The following is an 18,010-nucleotide window of genomic DNA, read 5'->3' on the forward strand; positions in this document are numbered from 1 at the left end:
TGGGGCAGGAAAGGGAACATAAGAATACCAAGTGGTATTTGCTCTCCCGGGGAAGGATCAATGGGAATAAATCATGCTTTCAGATTACTTATTCTCAATTAAACAATCTGCTAAGAAGCAAAATACACAGCTGCTGAATCTGGAGAGGGAGATAAATGTTTCGCCCAGAAAAATAAATGATGAAATTATACAAGGTGTATTGCCGCCACGCGCTCTCTTATTCTGACTAGTACGAAAGAAAACTTTGCATCAAGCATGACGTCATAGCGCTCTCAGCAGTGCTGAGCGTAGAGTAAGAGAGAGAGAGAGAGAGAGAATCCACCACCTGGCACAATTTCATTGTGGCACGCACTCGACGCCTCTCTCTTCGTTCGGCTACAAGCTTTCGCTCTCGTGAGATCGGGAGAGAGCAGAATCGAAGTCCGATCCGACTTCGCAGTGGCACTCTTTTCACACCTTTTGATCGCCTCCGGTCCTACATTCAAAGCGGTCGTAATAAAACAAAATACAAAATCAAATTGAACGCTATTGCATTTTGGGAATTTTCTGCAATTTCCTCCATTCTCTACCCTTCTCTTAATGTACGTTTTTTTTAATGTAATAATAGAGTTTCTGTTTTATCTGAATAGGCCGAATCGGCCATCGATTCTCAAATGCAACGCAAATTGTGGGGCGGGGTTATTTATCGGTGTTATCCATAGTCCTTTAACATCTCTACTCGCAACCGTGCCACCCTTTCGCTTTAAGCATTAATCTTGCTTTCTTTATGCCATTTGAAACTTTTTTTTTTTTTCGTTGGGGATCAAAGTTTTGCTAGAAAGTAATTTAAACTTTAGCTTTTTCCCCCAGTCTGCAGAAGTGTGGGCCACTGCGTACGTTCCACTCAATAAACGACAGACGCAAAATTTGCACAGCTCTTTTTTGCCTATTGGCATTGGCGTACCAGGAATTAAAATAATAGACCGAGAATTTGCCGAGCCGTGCCGTACCTTTTCTCCGGGGGAAGAACACTTCGATTGTACTTGTATTTTGCATAAGCTGCTTAGGTGCTTACTTTGATTTTTGTGTGTTTTGGCTTCCTGCCATTTCCATCTCTCTGTGTGTGTGTGTGTGTGTGTGTTTGGGGGTGTGAGAGTGTACCAATTTTCCCCTAAATTTGAAACTTTTATGCGCAGAGCAGTAAATTCAAGTTTTATTCGTTGTAAGTAAGCAATCGCTGTGGAAAAAGCCAATGAAAATCTTCTTAAATTTTTTATGCGAGACTATTTCAAATTTGATTGTCAGACAAACATTTTGTTGCGTTGCCCTTTGTTGTTCAATAATTAAACGACTTTGGCTAGGGAAAACAGATGGGAGCAGGAGGAGAGGAGCAGTGTCGATTGGTTGCAGGTCGCAAGGGGTAATAAAGTGGGGTGCCAATTGGTTACAACCGAACCAAAGAGTGGGTGCACCAAAAGGACGTCCAGAAAGGCAAACACTGGAAGAAAGAGAGAGCTTGGACATAAATCAAAATGCCATAACTTCCTGCAAATATTGAAAGTCCATTAACAGTAAAACATGCTGGCCTCTGTCGGTCCTTGCCACTTGTAGCCTTGCTTTTTGTCTAGTTTCGACTGTGCGCCATTGGCGGGAGGTGGCGGAGAGGCGCCAATGGACTGCGTTCAGGTACACGTCCTGTCTGCATCTGATAAACGCCTTCGGAAAACAAGTTTAATTAAAATACACACCCATTCGGCGCTTAGACGTCAAGGGCCGTCAACGAGTTCGTTTATTTTCCAGCACCTGCGAGGCGCAAAACATAACAAATACTATACAGACGGGGGGTGAGTGACAGGCAGGTATTCATGGATACACTGGCAAAATGATATCTGAGATCTCAGTCTTATCTATCGACATATTCCTAGCCATTGAAATGCAGAGCATTTTCCTGCCGTGTAGCTCTCTCTGCACCCCACCCATTCTTCCCGTCACACTCTTTGTTTGCTTTGACATGTTGCCCGAACGGCAAATAAACATTCGTATGTATATAAACATACTCGTACCAACGTAGGGACATCTGTTTATGTTTGTATTTGCCGGCGGCAAACTTATTAATGCCCCCCGCTTTGCTGCGGTGGCTGCTTAATGCTTATCAAATGCGAATGTCAATCGGCAAGGCATCGAAATTCAATGGATGGATGCTCGCATCCCCACAGCAAACCGCACCGAAGATAACTATTCATTTCGATTATCCGAAGGCAGCAATACTCGATGAATATTCAACAACTCCGGCCTGGCCATTCTCTGCGAACCTTTGCAGCTGCAGCTGTAAGTAAGGCCAAAAATTGCAGCTGACACAGGAGATGGAAAATGTGGCCAACGGCAGTGGCAGTAGCATCAGCCGTAACTGCGGATGACTCCTGTCCCCCCGAAATCAGAAACTAAAAATCCATTTTCATTAGGTTTTCTCCCCCCTGCCTTGGAGACAGGCGGTGACTGAAAATTTCACAGAGACTCGGATATATGTACGGGTGTGTATAGACAGATTGATGAGTAGTCCATTTCGGCCTTTTCGGCCCAGTCCGACTCGCTCCGATGTTATTTTTGCAGCCCTGTCAGCAATCCTCAGCCAATGGAAAGTGGCATGGGCGTCCTGGACGGGGCAGATTAACAGATTATGATCCGACATGAGTTGGAATGTTGTTAGAGAACTTCATTAGCAACATGTGTCCCGTATGCTTGTGTGCTTCGATTCTTGTTGCGTTCCAGTGCGCAATTAAAGCAATAAAAGTGTGCCCAACTGCACACTGTAGTATGGCCCATGGACAGGACCGGCTATAGAGGCCCCCATCCTGTAAGCTCTCCTCTTAAGTCCAGGCACTTGAAAATGTTGTTGAGAAAAATAATTGAAACGAATTTTGGTTGCGGGAGATGCTCTTTAAATAACAGAATGGCTTTTGAAAATAAATAAAAATAAGAAGAAAACTTTTTTTGCTAAGTGGAAAAGAAAGAATAAAGAAAAAGAGTATCAGTTCAGGGTATTCCACAATTCTCTATAATTATCCATAGCATGAAGGGATTTCCTGTTTTTTATGCCCATTCGAATTTTACGGCTTTATTCAAGTTGTTGCTTTTGGGCAACCGTGATTGAGCCGAGACCACCCTCTAAGCCGCACTTGTTGGACAGCCGAAAATCGAAAACAATCTGAAACAATTTGAAACATTATTTAATGCAATTCGAGCTGGAAAATGTATTTTGTGTGTTGGTTTATGGGCCGGACCCATTTAGAGGTGGGGGGCACAAGCTGGGAATCAGAAATGAATTTCTGGGTGTGGAAGCAGGAGAGCAACAGAGAAAACCGCACGGTGATGTCAAGAGCGGAAATCACCGTTGCGAACGGAGATGGGAGGGGAAATTCGAATGGGAAATCGCTCAAATACGGCCCATTCGATCCCCTTCAATCCCCATTCCCACTCACAATGGATCCAATGGTATAGCATTCCCAAAAGCCACATTGCACTTTATTAAATGCACTCACCGTCACATCCAGGCACAGAGGGGGGCCCAGGCGGAGAGAGACAGAGCACAGATGACAGACAGAGACAGAAAACAAGTGCGGTCACACTGTAAATTAAATATAAAATGTCCTGCGGACTGTCGCTCTTTATGCCATGCGGCAGGCCAACAACGTTGTCGACATCGGTCAGCAATGCAGACCGGGGCAAAAGTTTCCGTTTCCATTTCCATTTCCCTGCATTTTCGAAATTTTCCCGAAGGGGCAGAGAGCGACAACGGGTTGGGGTTGGTCGCCATGCCCCTAAAATGCAAAACAAAGGAAAAGTTGACAGTTGGGAAAAAGCAAAAACATGAACGAAAAAATCCAAAAACACCAAAAAAAACTTTAAGCATGGAAATGCTGCCTGGGGCATGGCAGGGGCATGCAGCATTGGGCAGCCACCGACGCACATTGCCGCCGACTTAGTTCTACCATCAACAATTTCAAGTGCACTCTTGTTTTTATACTCGTATTCCCCTTGTAGGACACAAAACAAAACAACAGCAACGGGGAAATACGCGTACAGGCGACAAAAGCATTCGAAACGGATCCAGTGGAATGATTTTAGGCACTTTTGCATACCACAAAACACTCGAGATAGAGACAACAGATCCGATGCACATCCCTTAAGACCCTCTTCGATATACTACGATCGACATCCCTGGAAAACCGATCTCTATTCCATATATGCCATAAATATTATATGCCAGATGATTCTCTTCGGGAATATAGCGAAAATCTGTCCAGTTCTCAATAGTTTGTGTGGTGCACCAAAAGCAAGGGAGACTGGGGATGCACGGGGGGGGGGGATGTTGTATGCATTTTGTTGCGACGAGGAAAATAATTGTAGCATACTCTTAGCAGGGAGCACTCTCAAAGGCCAGGGGCAGTTGGCCAACTAGTCGACGTTGCCGTTACCGTTACCGTTACCGTTACCGTTACCGTTACCAATACCTCTACCAGGACGAGGACGAGGACGAGGACGAGGGCTTGCGGGGCAGACAGGTCTCCCGCCATTACTTTGGCTGTGGAGACCGGCTCTCGAGACGCCTTCCGCTCGGCTGCATACTATTTGAATCTGAAATATAATTTGCTTTATTATATGCACTCACTCGTCACAAATTGGGCGTCACAACAATAAAACGTGCTGGGCCACAGAGGCAGCTATTCGGAGCCGAGAGCTGAAAGGAATGTGTGTATGTGTCTGGGGGAAAGTCATGCAGGAAAGCAGGAGAGCGTGAGCACGGAAAGCAAAATGCGATTGTGATTGTGTGTTCCGTGGCATAGAAAGTAAAATGCCAAGTCACATATTAATATGCAGACGCTGTTTCCCAGGTCTCCACTTGGCCGTAAATCACCTGAGCATAGGATTCAGACCCAGACCCAGACCCGGATTCAGAGCCATGCCAGTGCCAGTGCAAAGGCAAACCACAGCTACGCAACAGCTGTTAATTTGCTGCGTTCCCAGCCAAAGTTGGAGCTGAAGTTGTGGCCGAGACCGCAGCAGCCAAAGTTCAAGTCAAAATGAAGATTTATTTGTCTGGACGGCGGATGTGCTGGAATGAAGACTCTACTACCAGCCCGTCCCTCTCCGCTCTCCGCTCTCCGCCCTCCATCGTGATCACGTGTCTCATTGCAATTTCCGCAGCCGGATATTTGCCCAGTGCGAGAGTCGGCAGGGGAGCCAACTTTGCTACTAATTTGCTGCACAAGCTTCCCTACCCTACCCCGCCCTGCCCCTACACTCGACCCATGAGCCAGATGCCAGATGCCAGAATGGCAAGCCTCGATTTTAATGGCACTTGAACTGCATCTATGGATTCGGAATTGGACTAGGACTGGGACAAAGGCCTGAAAAAGATCCACAAATCTGTCGATGATGTGTGGACTAGATGGAGATGGACTCGGGATGTCCCACTGTTGATTCATTCAGATCGTTTTTCCCGAATGTCCCCACTACAAAAAAGATACAAATTTATGATGCATCGCCTATTTGTGATGGAACCTCCCCTCTGGGTGTCGCTCACGTTGAGGTCCCATCTTTAGCTGCACAATTTATGATATCTCTCACTCCCAGAACGAAACGAAACCTTTGCAGTCATTCTTCATCATTTTCATGTCTGTCTGGCAGCTTATGTTTTGTGTTAATGAACAAGTCCTGGGCTGCAACTGGACCCCGATCTGGAGAGCTGGAGCTGGAGCTGGAGCTGGAGCAGGAGCTGTGAGCTGTGAGCTGTCTGGGATCTGTCTGATGGCCTGGCACTGGCCCTCACTCCTCCCCCTCGGGTCGGGTCTATTACGTACTAAATAATTGTGTGTCCATGTCCTGCCTACACTCACTCGCTGCCCTCCCTGCCCTGGCTACTGCCTGTCAATTTGTGGCCTCGATAGACACTCAGACAGACAGACAGACAAATGCAGGAGTCGACTCTTGACAGCCGTTGGGTATGCCAAAAAGTACGTGAGTGGTTCGTTTTAATTACGTATGCCAACATGCTACATACGAATCGAGTGCGGGGTCTGGTGCATTTTTTGGGGCCAGGCAAGGAAACCAAAAAGTGCCCATTCTTGAAAGTGCCCTCTCGAAGGGCAGCCATAAATCTGTTTGCTTATCTGCCTGCTGACTGAGCTGAGCAGCGATTCACTCGAGAAATTCACATTCCGAAGCTTCCGCCTCAGTGCCCTAACGACCCGTGCCACACGCTGGGGCAGGCGCACCTGCGAAGCCTTCAAGTGGCTCATTTTTTTGAAAATTGCAGCTAAAAGTTTGCTTGGAGTTTCATAGACAGTTAGAACGATTCTGGCCAATTAACGATTGTTTAAAAGTTAACATTTTAGGGGATTTTTTTTCTCATTGCTACAAAAAGGTTTCTTCAACTTGTTTCTCTTAATTAATGCCAAAAAATTGCATTTTCAGACTGGTATAGAATTGCAGAATTTAACGTGTTTGCCGGCAAGAGTCGGTATTTTTAATCCAAAAATATATGAAAATTTATGCGCTTACAAATAAATAAAAATGGAATACGTATTGGGACTTTTGATGGATTAATATTTGTGCTTTGGCAAATCAGGTCACATTTTGTACATTGAAGTGCAAAAATTGAAAGGCTTAATCATGCAGTAACTTTTTTGAAATCATAATTTGATTTTTATTGTATTTTGGTATAAAAACATTTTGCTCCCAGTGGATGCAATATATCCTCACATATGTATGCTTAATATAGAAGAAAAAAATCTTTAAAGAGGCTTTTAGTGCATGAAAAAGTATTCGAAATTTAATGTTTTTGGGGTGTCTTTTTTTTATGCACGCCCCACTGCAAGGGAAAAGAAAAGCCGAATACATTTGTTGCTCCCACTGTTGCTGGCATTCTTATACGGGGAATGCACACACCCGTAGATCATACGTGTGTGGGTATATAATGTGCGAGTGTATGAGGGGAAATTTGCTTATGTTTTATTTTCATGGGTGGCGGCAAAGCGGCGTGAAAAGCGACCAAAAGGTGGGGAGATTGCGATTCATACAGTTAGGGGAGAAAGTCTTGTGACATTGGCCTACGGGACTCTACAATATGGCCAGAATGTATAGTTTTGGGGAAACTCTTTCCCTCATTCGATTTCTTAGTTCAAGGATTATTTTTATCATCCATGAGCCCACGTTAGTGTTGCTATTTCTATAGAAATACTTGTGAGCTCTCCCTGGAGTTTCTCTTGGATGGTTATCTGTCAGAAAGTGTCCTGTTTTTGCCATCTACAAGGGGATACTTTCCAGATACACTGTGTGCCACTTTACACACAAAAGAAGGATGAGCACTTTGCATAAAGTGTCATGTGAGGGCCGAAAGGATCCGGCCAAAGGTTTTATGTCAAATTGAAGGACAGGTCGGCCCAGGGCAACGCCGACCGAAACAGAACGGAGCAGGACATGCCAGGATAAACCAGGGCCCACCCAGGCACACGTACGCATCTGTATAAATTATGCGTGAGCTGCTGCCCGCTCTCCGCTCTCCACTCTCCCCTATCCCTGATGGTGGTCATGGCAACAGGAATCAAGCTCTAAATAATTTAGCAAAAGGAGCGGACAATAAAATTCCGAACGAACCGAAATGTCATACGCATTCATTTGCATATGATTTGGCCAGGAAACAGTGCCACAAATACCAGGGCCAGGGCCAGCAGTGGCAATGGCAATGGAATCGGTTACGAAAGATACGATTGCAATTGCATCGTGCCTCCTGTACCTGTACCCTCCCTCTCTCTGTGGCCCTGCCTGCCTCCTTGCAATGGGGATTCCTGGGGGAAAATCTGTTTTATATATCTGTTTGCAGGAGCCAGAGCAGCAGTAGTGTGTGGACCAAATTTACAGCATAATTTGTACATTTCAAGTGGATATTAAACACACACTCCTACTATTTATGTATAGCATATATGCACGGTACAAAGGTGGCCAAAATAATAGAACAACAAAATAATGGTAGCACCAGTGGCCTGGGAAACTGTGCCACAAAGTTGTGGATATAATTTCTGAAATTCGACTAATTTAAGTGCAGTGCCTAGTGCCTTAGTCGCTGCTGTGTGCTCGGCGATGGAACTGTGCAATTTGTTTGGATAATTGCATGGGGGGGCCTGGCAATTGTGGCTTTTGGTTTGGTGTGTCATTTGTTTAGAAATGATACAATATTTGATGATTTGCAAATTTGGCAACATTGCAACCGAACTGGAAATGGAAGTGGAGTATTCATGGATATTCATTGTCCTGTTCTGGACGAATGCATTCAGCACTAAGCCGTAGACAAAGTCGGCTGAAGGGCAAATTGGATGGAAATTCTGAGATATAATTGCATTGTTCATCTCTCCACTGCCATAATTCCGGGTAATTCTAGGGCCTCCTCCTTAATCCCTCCTGAAACAATAAACATGTGAATGAGCGAAAGGGGAACAGAAGCCATTAATTCTCATTGCCAAATTTATATCCGATTTAAAATCCAGTTAAAATTGATGTGATTCGCACTGGCTTTAATTGAAATATGCCTACCTTTAATCGTAATCTTTGGGTTAAGGAAGGACACTCAATGATTATCATGCATAGTATATTCTTCTTTAGAATGGATCCGTAAAGTATATATAAAACTGAAGGAAGGAACTTCTTGACTTTAGCTAGTAGAAAGATTGGAGTTAATAGCAATAGATTATCGACATCTTGTATTGTGGTTAGTCTTTCGATACGAATCATGTACATTATATGCATATTTAAATAGATTTCCACCATATCCATTTCCATCTTTAAATCCGTCTATCCCTCTGCACACCTCCCATCATCCTGTTGTCTATCCTTTGATCTCTCATAGGATTGCCGAAGTCGACACCAGCAATGTGTATTAACATACAGAACGCATATAGAGAACAAGTAGAGCAGCGTCAAAGCGATGGGATGGGGGAAAGCAGGACACTGGAGATGGTCCTTCTCTTGCTGTTTATCGGAAAAATTCCACTATGTCCGCAAATTTCAGACTTTGATCATTCAAAATGATGCCATTTGGGGGTGACGGGGGAGACGGACAAACAAGAGAAGTGTAAGCGAATATGACAATCAGCAGCGCTGCCCCCTGCCCCACTCTCGGGCTATGCTAATGTCCTGGACATAAGCGTTATTATGTGGCCAGTCGCTGACCACCCACAGCCCCATCCACCGGGTTTTCTGCCCCATCTCATGTGAAGTAATCTAATCATCATCAGGAACACGAATGGCTCATCCCATCCGCCGTCATCCGCCTGTCGTCTGCAACATATTGACCGGCACTTGTTTGTTTTTTACACCCGACATTTGACAAATTCCCGGGTATATAGGACTCACTGGGAGCTCACTGCATTCGGGAGGGAATAGAGTCGGAAAAGGCGAGACAGAGTCGCACTGGAGAGAACTTTTATCATGTGGTGGACCTAGGAACGATCTATCTCCAGGCCACTACTATACCGTTCTAGCAGTAAAGCTAAAGGGTATTCCTAAGTCGCAATACTTTGAAAATCCCTTCTATTTGATTCTTCTTCTGGCATTTCGATCTTTCTCCAGCTCCGTTCCGGCCACTCTTCTACTCTTTTGGCCAACTGTGGACACGCAAAATTTATGCACATTATTTGTCCTGCCTGGCATGTCGCGTTGATTTTTGCGCAATCCTTTTGCACAATTCCAAATGCCATTTGTATGCAAACGAACTGAGCTTTATGCCGGCATGGTCATCGTCCCATGCCCATCCCATCAGCGGTATGAGGATGATTTGGTACTTCAGCTGCCAAAGCAAGACGTCAAAAGGCAACAGGAAAGTAGCCAAAGAAGGGAGTGACCACCAAAGAGAGAGAGGGAGATAGAGATAGAGATTGTGGGCGGGAGACTATGTGTGGATTTATGGCATTACAGGATACGAGCAGTACAGATGGAACTATGAAACGGCAATGCGACAGTTTTTAATATTGCATTTGGCCATCTGTAACGGATAGTTTTGCCATAACTAACGGCAGGGAAACATTTGCTAGAAGCTGACGAATTAATTATTAACGAGGGGGAACGTTGTGAGTTGCTGCGGACACCGCAACTCTACGGTTATACCCGATACTAAGTCAGTATGGCTCTCCTCCGGCAGACGCCGCTAATATTTAACGACACGACAAAGAGTGCGTGCGAGAGAGACAGAAAATCAGTTTGAGCGTGACGTCGGGCGCTGCGTAGCCAGTGCAAATTGGTTTGTTCCTTTTGGCTATAAAAATGACCTTTTATAGTGACATCTTAAAGGAGTGTGTGTACCAAATTTGGTTACTCTAGCCTTAATAGTCTCTGAGATTTGTGGTTGCCTCAGATTTTCGTCCTTTGCGGGGGCGGAAGGGGGTGTGGCGAAATTTGGACATGAAACGGTCAAGGTCCGATATCACAGGAGTGTGGATACCAAATTTGGTTGCTCTGGCTTTTATAGGTTCTGAGATCCTTGAATTCATATTTTGCAATTGGCAAAACCGACCATGAAACCTGTGTGTTAGAGTGAGACAGAGCGAGAAAGAGTGAAATTGTTTTCGTGATTCTGGCTGTAATAATTATACGATCTGGTTCAGATTTTGCACTCTAGAAGATATAGTCATCTTCTACGATTCTGCGTTTTTAGTTTTCTCGTATCGTCGAAATTGTGGGTGCCACAGATTTTCGCCCTTTGTGGGGGCGGAAGTGGGCGGGGCAAAGTTTTGAAATATTTTTGGAGCAGTGACATATCACAGAAGTCTGGATCCAAAACATCGTTGCTCTAGCTCTTATAGTCTTTGAGCATTAGGCGCTGAAGGGGACGGACAGACGGACAGACGGACGGACGGACAGACAGACATGGCTCAATCGACTCGGCTATTGATGCTGATCAAGAATATATATACTTTATGGGGTCGGAAACGATTCCTTCTGGACGTTACACACATCCACTTTCACCACAAATCTAATATACCCCAATACTCATTTTGAGTATCGGGTATAAAAAGGTCTGCAAGATTCGAGATATTTGGGGAGCCACAAAGACAAGAGATATAAAGGATATGAACACAAATTGATGCACTCTACAAAGCCTCCAGGAACCATCTTGATTGATCCCAGATCGCTTTGTCTCAACTCGGGACCAGTTTTCAGTATCCGTCAAAGTCTTGTGTGCTTTCCTCTCATATGTCATGGATTCGATTTTCTTTTACGTTTTCCTTCTGAGGTCCGTTGCTCGTGACTCTGTGGCTGAATTGAATACCTTTCCCTCCCCACTTGAGCTTCGGTTGGGGGCGTCTTCACTCCCCGTTGAGCTGCATTTGACTTCTTGTTTGACCAAAATCCAAAGCGCAGCCTAGGGTCTGAATCGATTCGAACAGAGCAAACAGATCTGTCTACAGCTGCACCGATTCCCATTCCCATTCCCATTTCCCGCACCGATACGATACGATACTATTTGTTGGTTTTTATGTATTTTCCATGCTGGCACAACATTTGCATATTTGATTAATTTGTTTAGCATTTTGGGAGCAATTTATATTCATGAATCGGCGAGTGAGTGTTTTTTCCCACCGACCGTCACTGTCCAATCCCCGTCAAACTGTTATATAGATACAATTTGTACATTTAATACAAGAATCGATGCTCCGCAGTGTAGCTCCAATTGGAGTTTGCAAAGAACGAATGTCGTGGGGCATTGGGGGAGTGGTGTCTTGGCACTCCAACTGTCGAACAATAAATGAAACGTAACTTTTTCGATAATTGTTGATAATATTTTTGTGTGTGGGCTGAAGAGAAAAACTTGGCAAACGGCTGTATACCCTTGTATTTCTTTTGGGTAGAAAATCCAAAAAAATACCGCATGATTTTATGCCTCAGAAACGTCTATACGTTTGACCGGAGTAATCCGATCAATTGACGAATATACTAGGTATAGAACGTATCCGGAATATATATAGTTTTATAGGTATGTTTAGATGATGGTTTTAAACACTCTTGTCTTGAAGTATTTTGCAAATATCCGATCCAAATCGCAGGACATAAGCCACACAAACAAGGAGCAAGTCTTGTATCTTTAGTCTCTCTCTCTCTCTCCCCTCTCTCCCCTCTTTCCCTCTCACTGTATCTCCCAAATGTGCAACAGCTGCGGGCAAAGTTTGACAAATAATAAAGTTTTTAATTATAAGCAATGGCAAGACAAGGCAAGACAAAAAGTTTCTTTTCTCGATCGCATCGAAGGAAAAGACTTTCCCCCACAGTCAAGTGCGTGCCCGCAACTTTTCCATGTGTGTGTGTGTGTGTGTGTGTGTGTGTGTGAGGGGGGGGAAATGGAAGTCAATGAAATTAGTGCCGGCAGCAAACGATATGAAACATGCCTCAAGAATACTCGTAAGAGCTGAAGCCAAAGCCAGGCGGAAGTGTTTGTGTCTGTGACATTTGCATGACCCTCCTTCCGGAACTACCACCCTGCCTCTCTTTCCCTCTCTTCCTCGAACTATGCAATAAAAACTTGGGGCAGAAACTTATTGGTTCGCCTCTGTCTCTGTCTCTGCCTCTGCCTCTGACCGAAATAATCACGAAGCGGAAACTCAAACAATTTGCGCCGTGGCTGGAAGTGCAGCTCCAGTCGAGACTCCAGCCAGGCTCCAGGTATAACCCGGCGATTTCCGTTTTGGCTACGGGGAGCCAGGCTCCGTGCGTGAGGGTGAAAGTTTTGTGCTCCGCGAGGCAAGGTTGCGTCATTGCAGGTGCCATTTCCATCAGGTATGGCATAAAGGGAAGAGCCAACCCCCCCATGAAGTATGGGGAAGGAGAGAAGGCGGCACTTTACCTAATTGGATAAGCCCGTGTGTGCTTTAGGTATGGCCAACAGTGTGGCTAAGCGGCTTACGGCGGATAGTTTGTGAGACAAAAGGGGTCAACCACAACAACATTCACACTATCAGCAGGGAAGCGATAAGATACTATCAATCTTGATAACATAAATGGCACTAAATGGGCATGGGCATCCCATAGCAGTAGGTGTATTCAAAATGATCCTTCATAGAAGATTATGTGGCATACGGACTTCAGTTCCTGGACTTTATTCACTTGGCTGGGGTCTGTTGGAGGGTCTTGTCTTTGTTCTTGACAACATCGTCGATCCACGCCTCCCAGTTCTTCTTCCACTTCTCCATGGCCTTGGCCTTGGCCTCGTCCTTGAGCGCACTGTACCGGATCGAGTTCTTGGCAATGCGCTTGAGGAACTTGAGGTCGGCATTCATGGGCGCGATGCCCAGGAAGGCCATGTAGAAGTCGTGCGAGAGCGGCGAGGCGCACCAGAAGGCGGGACTGCCCGAGCAGATGACCAGCGGCACGTTCTCGGCGATCAGCGTGGCCGCCGGATGGTTGCGGTAGTCGGAGCCCAGCTGCAACACCTGGTTGGAGACGGGGCACACCTCGAGGGCGATGTTCATGTACTTGGCCAGCTGCATCAGCAGCGGGTGCTTGGTGATCGTGTACCCGTGTCCGATCCGCTTCGTGCCCAGCATTATGGCGTCGATCAGGTTCTCGTCCACGTGGGAGCCGTACCAGTTCGTCTGTCCGGCGTGGAAGTAAAAGTTGATGTTGTCGGGCAGCTTGATCAGCTCCTCGACGAATTGGCTCAGCGGATGGCCGACATCCTCCTGGCCCACCAGATCGAATCCAATCACAAAGCCGGGGAACTCTTTCTGCAAAGGCAGAGGCAAAGGCAAAGGAATACGGAATACAGAACACAGAATACAGGCTCTCTCGCTGTCTCTCACATTTAGCTCGGTGCATTGCTTGACATACTGTCCGACGACCTCCGGCTGGACATGCCGCAGCGGGGCGTAGATGAGCTTCGCGCCGATAAAGTCCGGGTAGTCCTTCCTGAAGAGTTTCATCACGTCCTGGTAGATTTGGACGGTCTCGCGCACCGGCAGCTTCTCTCCGTCCAGGCAGTACAGCTGGGGCATCGTGGTCCGCACCTCCATGTACTGCACCCCGTCCGCGTGGAACTCCTTGAGGGCCTGGTAGTAGTACTCGGCCCAGACGGGGGCGTACTGGATGAGGCCGTCCAGCAGATCGAAGATTCCCATCATGTGGCGCCAGGCCTCAGCGTTGTTCTCGAAGCTCTCCTTTTGATACATGCTGAAGCGTCGGCGCAGGTAGTTGTTGAGGTTCTCCTCGCCGCGCCGCTCACGGAGCTGCTCGATCGGCTCCCACTGGCCCTCCGGGTGAAGGCCCTTCGTGGGCTTCTGCTCGGCGAACCGGAACTCAACCACGCAACATCCCTCGTCGATGGTGCACACCCAGAGGTGCTCCTTGTACATCAGCTGGATGAGGTAGTCCGTGCTGCACAACGAGGTGTCGTGCACCTTGAGGGCCCCCCCCTTGGGCATCTTGGTCAGTATATTGAAGAGCGGCGACCTGCGGATCTTGTGCAGCACCTGGAAGATGTGGCGGCCCGGCGCGAACTTGCTGGGGTCCAGGATGCCCTTCTGGTACTCCCTCTTCTTCTCGCACATGATCACCTCGTTGGCAGCCCGCTCCTGCAGCGTCAGCTGGATGTCGTTGCCCACTCCCCGGTACCGCTCGAAGGAGGTGACAATGTCGCGCAGTATTCGGTACTCCTCGGGCGTGCTCTTCCGCAGGTTCGTGGCTCCAATTATCTCCCGCAACGACAGGATATCCGTGATATCGTGAAATAGACGCATCGATCCGGCAATCCTTGGTGGCCGAAACAGGCCTGACATCCTGCTATCTAAAGGACTATAGCACTTCTAGGGGTGTGAATATTTTCAGGGAATTTTCTAGAATATTTAACAAACTGAAAAGTCAATTTTGAGAGCCAGCAAAGCACATACATTTTGATTGAATAATCCTCATTGATTGGAAGTTGGGAAGTCTCTGGGGAACCTACTGCTGATCGCAGGACCAAAAATGTTTCCATTTAATTGCATCTTAAAGCATTCCCCCGCCTGGGGAGCTCTCTGTATCTCTGTATTGGGTTACTGGGAGGCAGGGCTCTCCAGATAGTGTTTTTCTTGCACCATCGACTTGTCAATCATGTGGGGCTGTTTGCCTCGAATATATGATGCCCAAAGGCCACACAGCACCACAGCACAGCTCCCTGCCCCGCACCCATCCATGATTTGTGCTACCAACAAAATGGATGAACCACTCTGAACTGTGGGAATTCGCTGGGGCTGGAGCACACATACATACATACTCTGGATATTCTGCTTAAGTGTTTTTTCAGCAGCATTACATTACTTACACATACACACAAAGACGTCTCTTGTCGGGGGCACGTCTTCGTCGGGAACAGAGATGCCCCAAGGCCCATGGAAACTTTTCAAGTGTTAACGAGTTTTGTTGCACACATGTGTCGATTGCATATGGAGTGCACTTAACTCGAAAACTTGAACGACATTTAAGCATTTGCCAATGTTCGGTGTTGTTCTTGATGCCACCACCCTCTCTGCCCCACCTTGTTTGTTGGTGCAACAACAGAAGCAGCAGCAGAGGCACACGACAAGTGGCAAGCTGATATTCCTTTGGTTGTTTGCCGGAAAACGAAATTTGATTTTATGCAAAAACAATTTGCATCTTAATTGACTGCCGCATGCCAAATGCCACAAGCCAGGGAGCTGTCAATCTCAACCAGAATATAAGAGTATGACTGCCTGGAAGACTGCTCCTTAATTACTTTTCATCCCTTCAGATCAGAGTTTAAAGGGTATTTACGGGTCCAAGAGATTTCCTTATGCTATGCATTAGATGCTATCGATTCCATATTTCCATGCATTTCTATCTACATCAGGGCTGTGGCAACGACTATGGACATGGGGTCGGATATTAACTAAAATATTTCTTAAATTTCCAGCATTCCAATTCCCAGGGAATTCCCATTCCACCACCATCTCTGGCCATCCGAATGGACCTGCCCTCTCTCTCTCTCTCTCTGTGGAAATATGTGTTCTTTCCTACATCTACATCTAAAGACCATTTTCAGTTTTCTTTGCCCGCCTCCTCATCGCCGTGCACAGGCACCACGCCCTAGAAAAGGCGTTGGTTACATCTCTTTTTCCATCTTTTCATTTTCCATTCCTTTCCTTTTCAGATGTGATGTGTGTTGTTTTTTTTGCTCCTTTTTGCATTTACAAATTATGCTCATATAAATTTTTATAAAACATCTCTGCCGTTGCCATTTTATTTTATGTTTCTTTTTGTTACACCCATACCATGCGGCCATAAAGACACACACACACACACACACACACCCACACAGATCCAGATGTACGCTGGCGCACAAAAGTAGGCAACGAAAGGCGGCAGCAAGCGGCCTTCCTCCTCCTTCGTGCGTTCGGGCCGGGCGTCGGTCTGTTGGCCAAAATGAAGAGCAATTCACACTTGAAAACTTTCAACATGCGTTTTTAAGTTGCCCCCAAACAACTATAATACCGTTCTGTTGCTCTTTCCACTTTCCTTATACATATGTACATATGTGGCAGGCGCGCAGGGTCTGAGCCAGCTGAGCCTCTGAATATTAAGCGGAATGTGTGCGAATAAGACACAGTTCTCGCAGGCCATAAAAAAGGGTTCGGTGGCAGGCCCCTGGCCTGTTTATTTTGCCGCCTAAGCTGGCTAATTTAATATGCATAAATGCCGGCACATGTTTCATAAACGGCATTTTAAAGCGGGGTCCAGTCTCCAAAAATGGCTTCATTATCAGGGCTCCCTCTCTATCTGTATCTGTATCTGTATCTGTATCTCTCTCTCCATGGATTGCCAAGGACAGTCATGTGTGTGTGCTAAAACTTCCGGGATATGCAGTCGGCCGGACGAGGACAAATGTACTTCCGCCTGGTAACAGGGACTGGCGGCAACAAAAACTGTTGCATGTTTTTGTCCTCCGGCCGAGATGGCCAAACAATGGACTCGGAATTAAATGCCATAATTAAACCGACTGCCGCCAGTCGTCAAAATGCTGGCGATAAGCCATAGTCCGGAGCTCGGAGTCGTCCACAGTCCGTTGCTCGACAACAGCTGTTTAAACTCTTTGCCACAAAACGCCACTCACTGTCCCAGTGCTCCCTCCTGCCCTTGGAGCTGAGACAATGCTCATCCGCGGCTTGTGGCTGTCGTTTTTATCTCTTCCCATTGTCATTCGCACAATGCCCGAAAATGGGCGCCCCCACACACACTGTCAGGTCCTGTGTCTGTGTCTACTTCTTCCTTTGTGTGTTTCATTCTACTTTTGGTATTTCATCAAATTGATTTGTCTTCAAAGCCCTGCCCTGCTCTGCCCTGCCCTGCCTACTGAAGCCACTGAGGCAATTTGCATTTTGAGGCATTTCAATTGCGTGGCACGTTGTTGCCTATTCGAATTATGTCAATAGAATCGCGTCTCCAATAAATGTCAACTGTGGCAGCAGGCAGGCAGGGTGGATGGGGCGGGGGAACAGCAGCTTGTATTTACTGCTCCTCTGCTGAATGACGACCCTACAGACACGTACACTGTCAGAATATTAGGTGCGAATCCGTACTCAGTCATCATCCTTATAGTTTGTAAGGATATACAGTGCCAGACTTTAGTGCTGCTTCAAGAGGTTTTCCATCGCGATTTTTTAAGTAGAAATATACTTATCCGATAAGACTGTCTTATTTTTAGAAGAGTAAACTATAGAAAGATATTCTATCAAGCAGCTACCAAACTAACGTCAAGGCCAGGCCCAAAGTCCAAGAAGATCACGCAAGGTGCTTTTGCGGATCCCCATCCTAGTTGGTCCTTTTAAAATTCCCTAACACTCGGCAATACTTAATTGCCAGGTACTTCCTTAGTTCTCGGGGTTAAATGGCTCAATTTCTGAATGTTAAAAGCCACCCCCCTGCGCACTTGACCCCCCACACCGGCCATATAGCGTTTTGTGGGCATTGCCTGCTTAACATTTAATGGCCACACTTT

At 46.3% G+C, this 18,010-nt stretch overlaps 1 protein-coding gene across 1 annotated transcript; it reads right to left on the bottom strand.

Annotated features, from left to right (window-relative positions):
• Positions 1 to 13,017: 13,017 nt before the first annotated feature.
• On the bottom strand, positions 13,018 to 14,852 carry LOC6590727 (adenosine deaminase 2). The gene is made up of 2 exons (XM_002016142.2): positions 13,824 to 14,852; positions 13,018 to 13,748 (listed from the first exon to the last, which is right to left on the bottom strand). The coding sequence occupies exons 1-2, from the start codon at positions 14,793 to 14,795 to the stop codon at positions 13,125 to 13,127; spliced, it is 1,596 nt and encodes a 531-aa protein (XP_002016178.1). The 5' UTR covers positions 14,796 to 14,852; the 3' UTR covers positions 13,018 to 13,124.
• Positions 14,853 to 18,010: the final 3,158 nt, after the last annotated feature.

This window comes from Drosophila persimilis, unplaced genomic scaffold, assembly GCF_003286085.1.
Source record: "Drosophila persimilis strain 14011-0111.01,24,50 unplaced genomic scaffold, DperRS2 tig00000002-arrow-pilon, whole genome shotgun sequence".
Classification (NCBI taxonomy): domain Eukaryota; kingdom Metazoa; phylum Arthropoda; class Insecta; order Diptera; family Drosophilidae; genus Drosophila; species Drosophila persimilis.

What these genes read in the sequence shown, in the direction of transcription:
- LOC6590727 (XM_002016142.2), bottom strand. Translation starts at nt 14,795, where the DNA reads ATGTCAGGCCTGTTTCGGCCACCAAGGATTGCCGGATCGATGCGTCTA. An exon ending in AGCAATGCACCGAGCTAAAT is followed by an intron (nt 13,749 to 13,823) that starts GTGAGAGACAGC and finishes CTGCCTTTGCAG; the next exon opens with AAAGAGTTCCCCGGCTTTGT.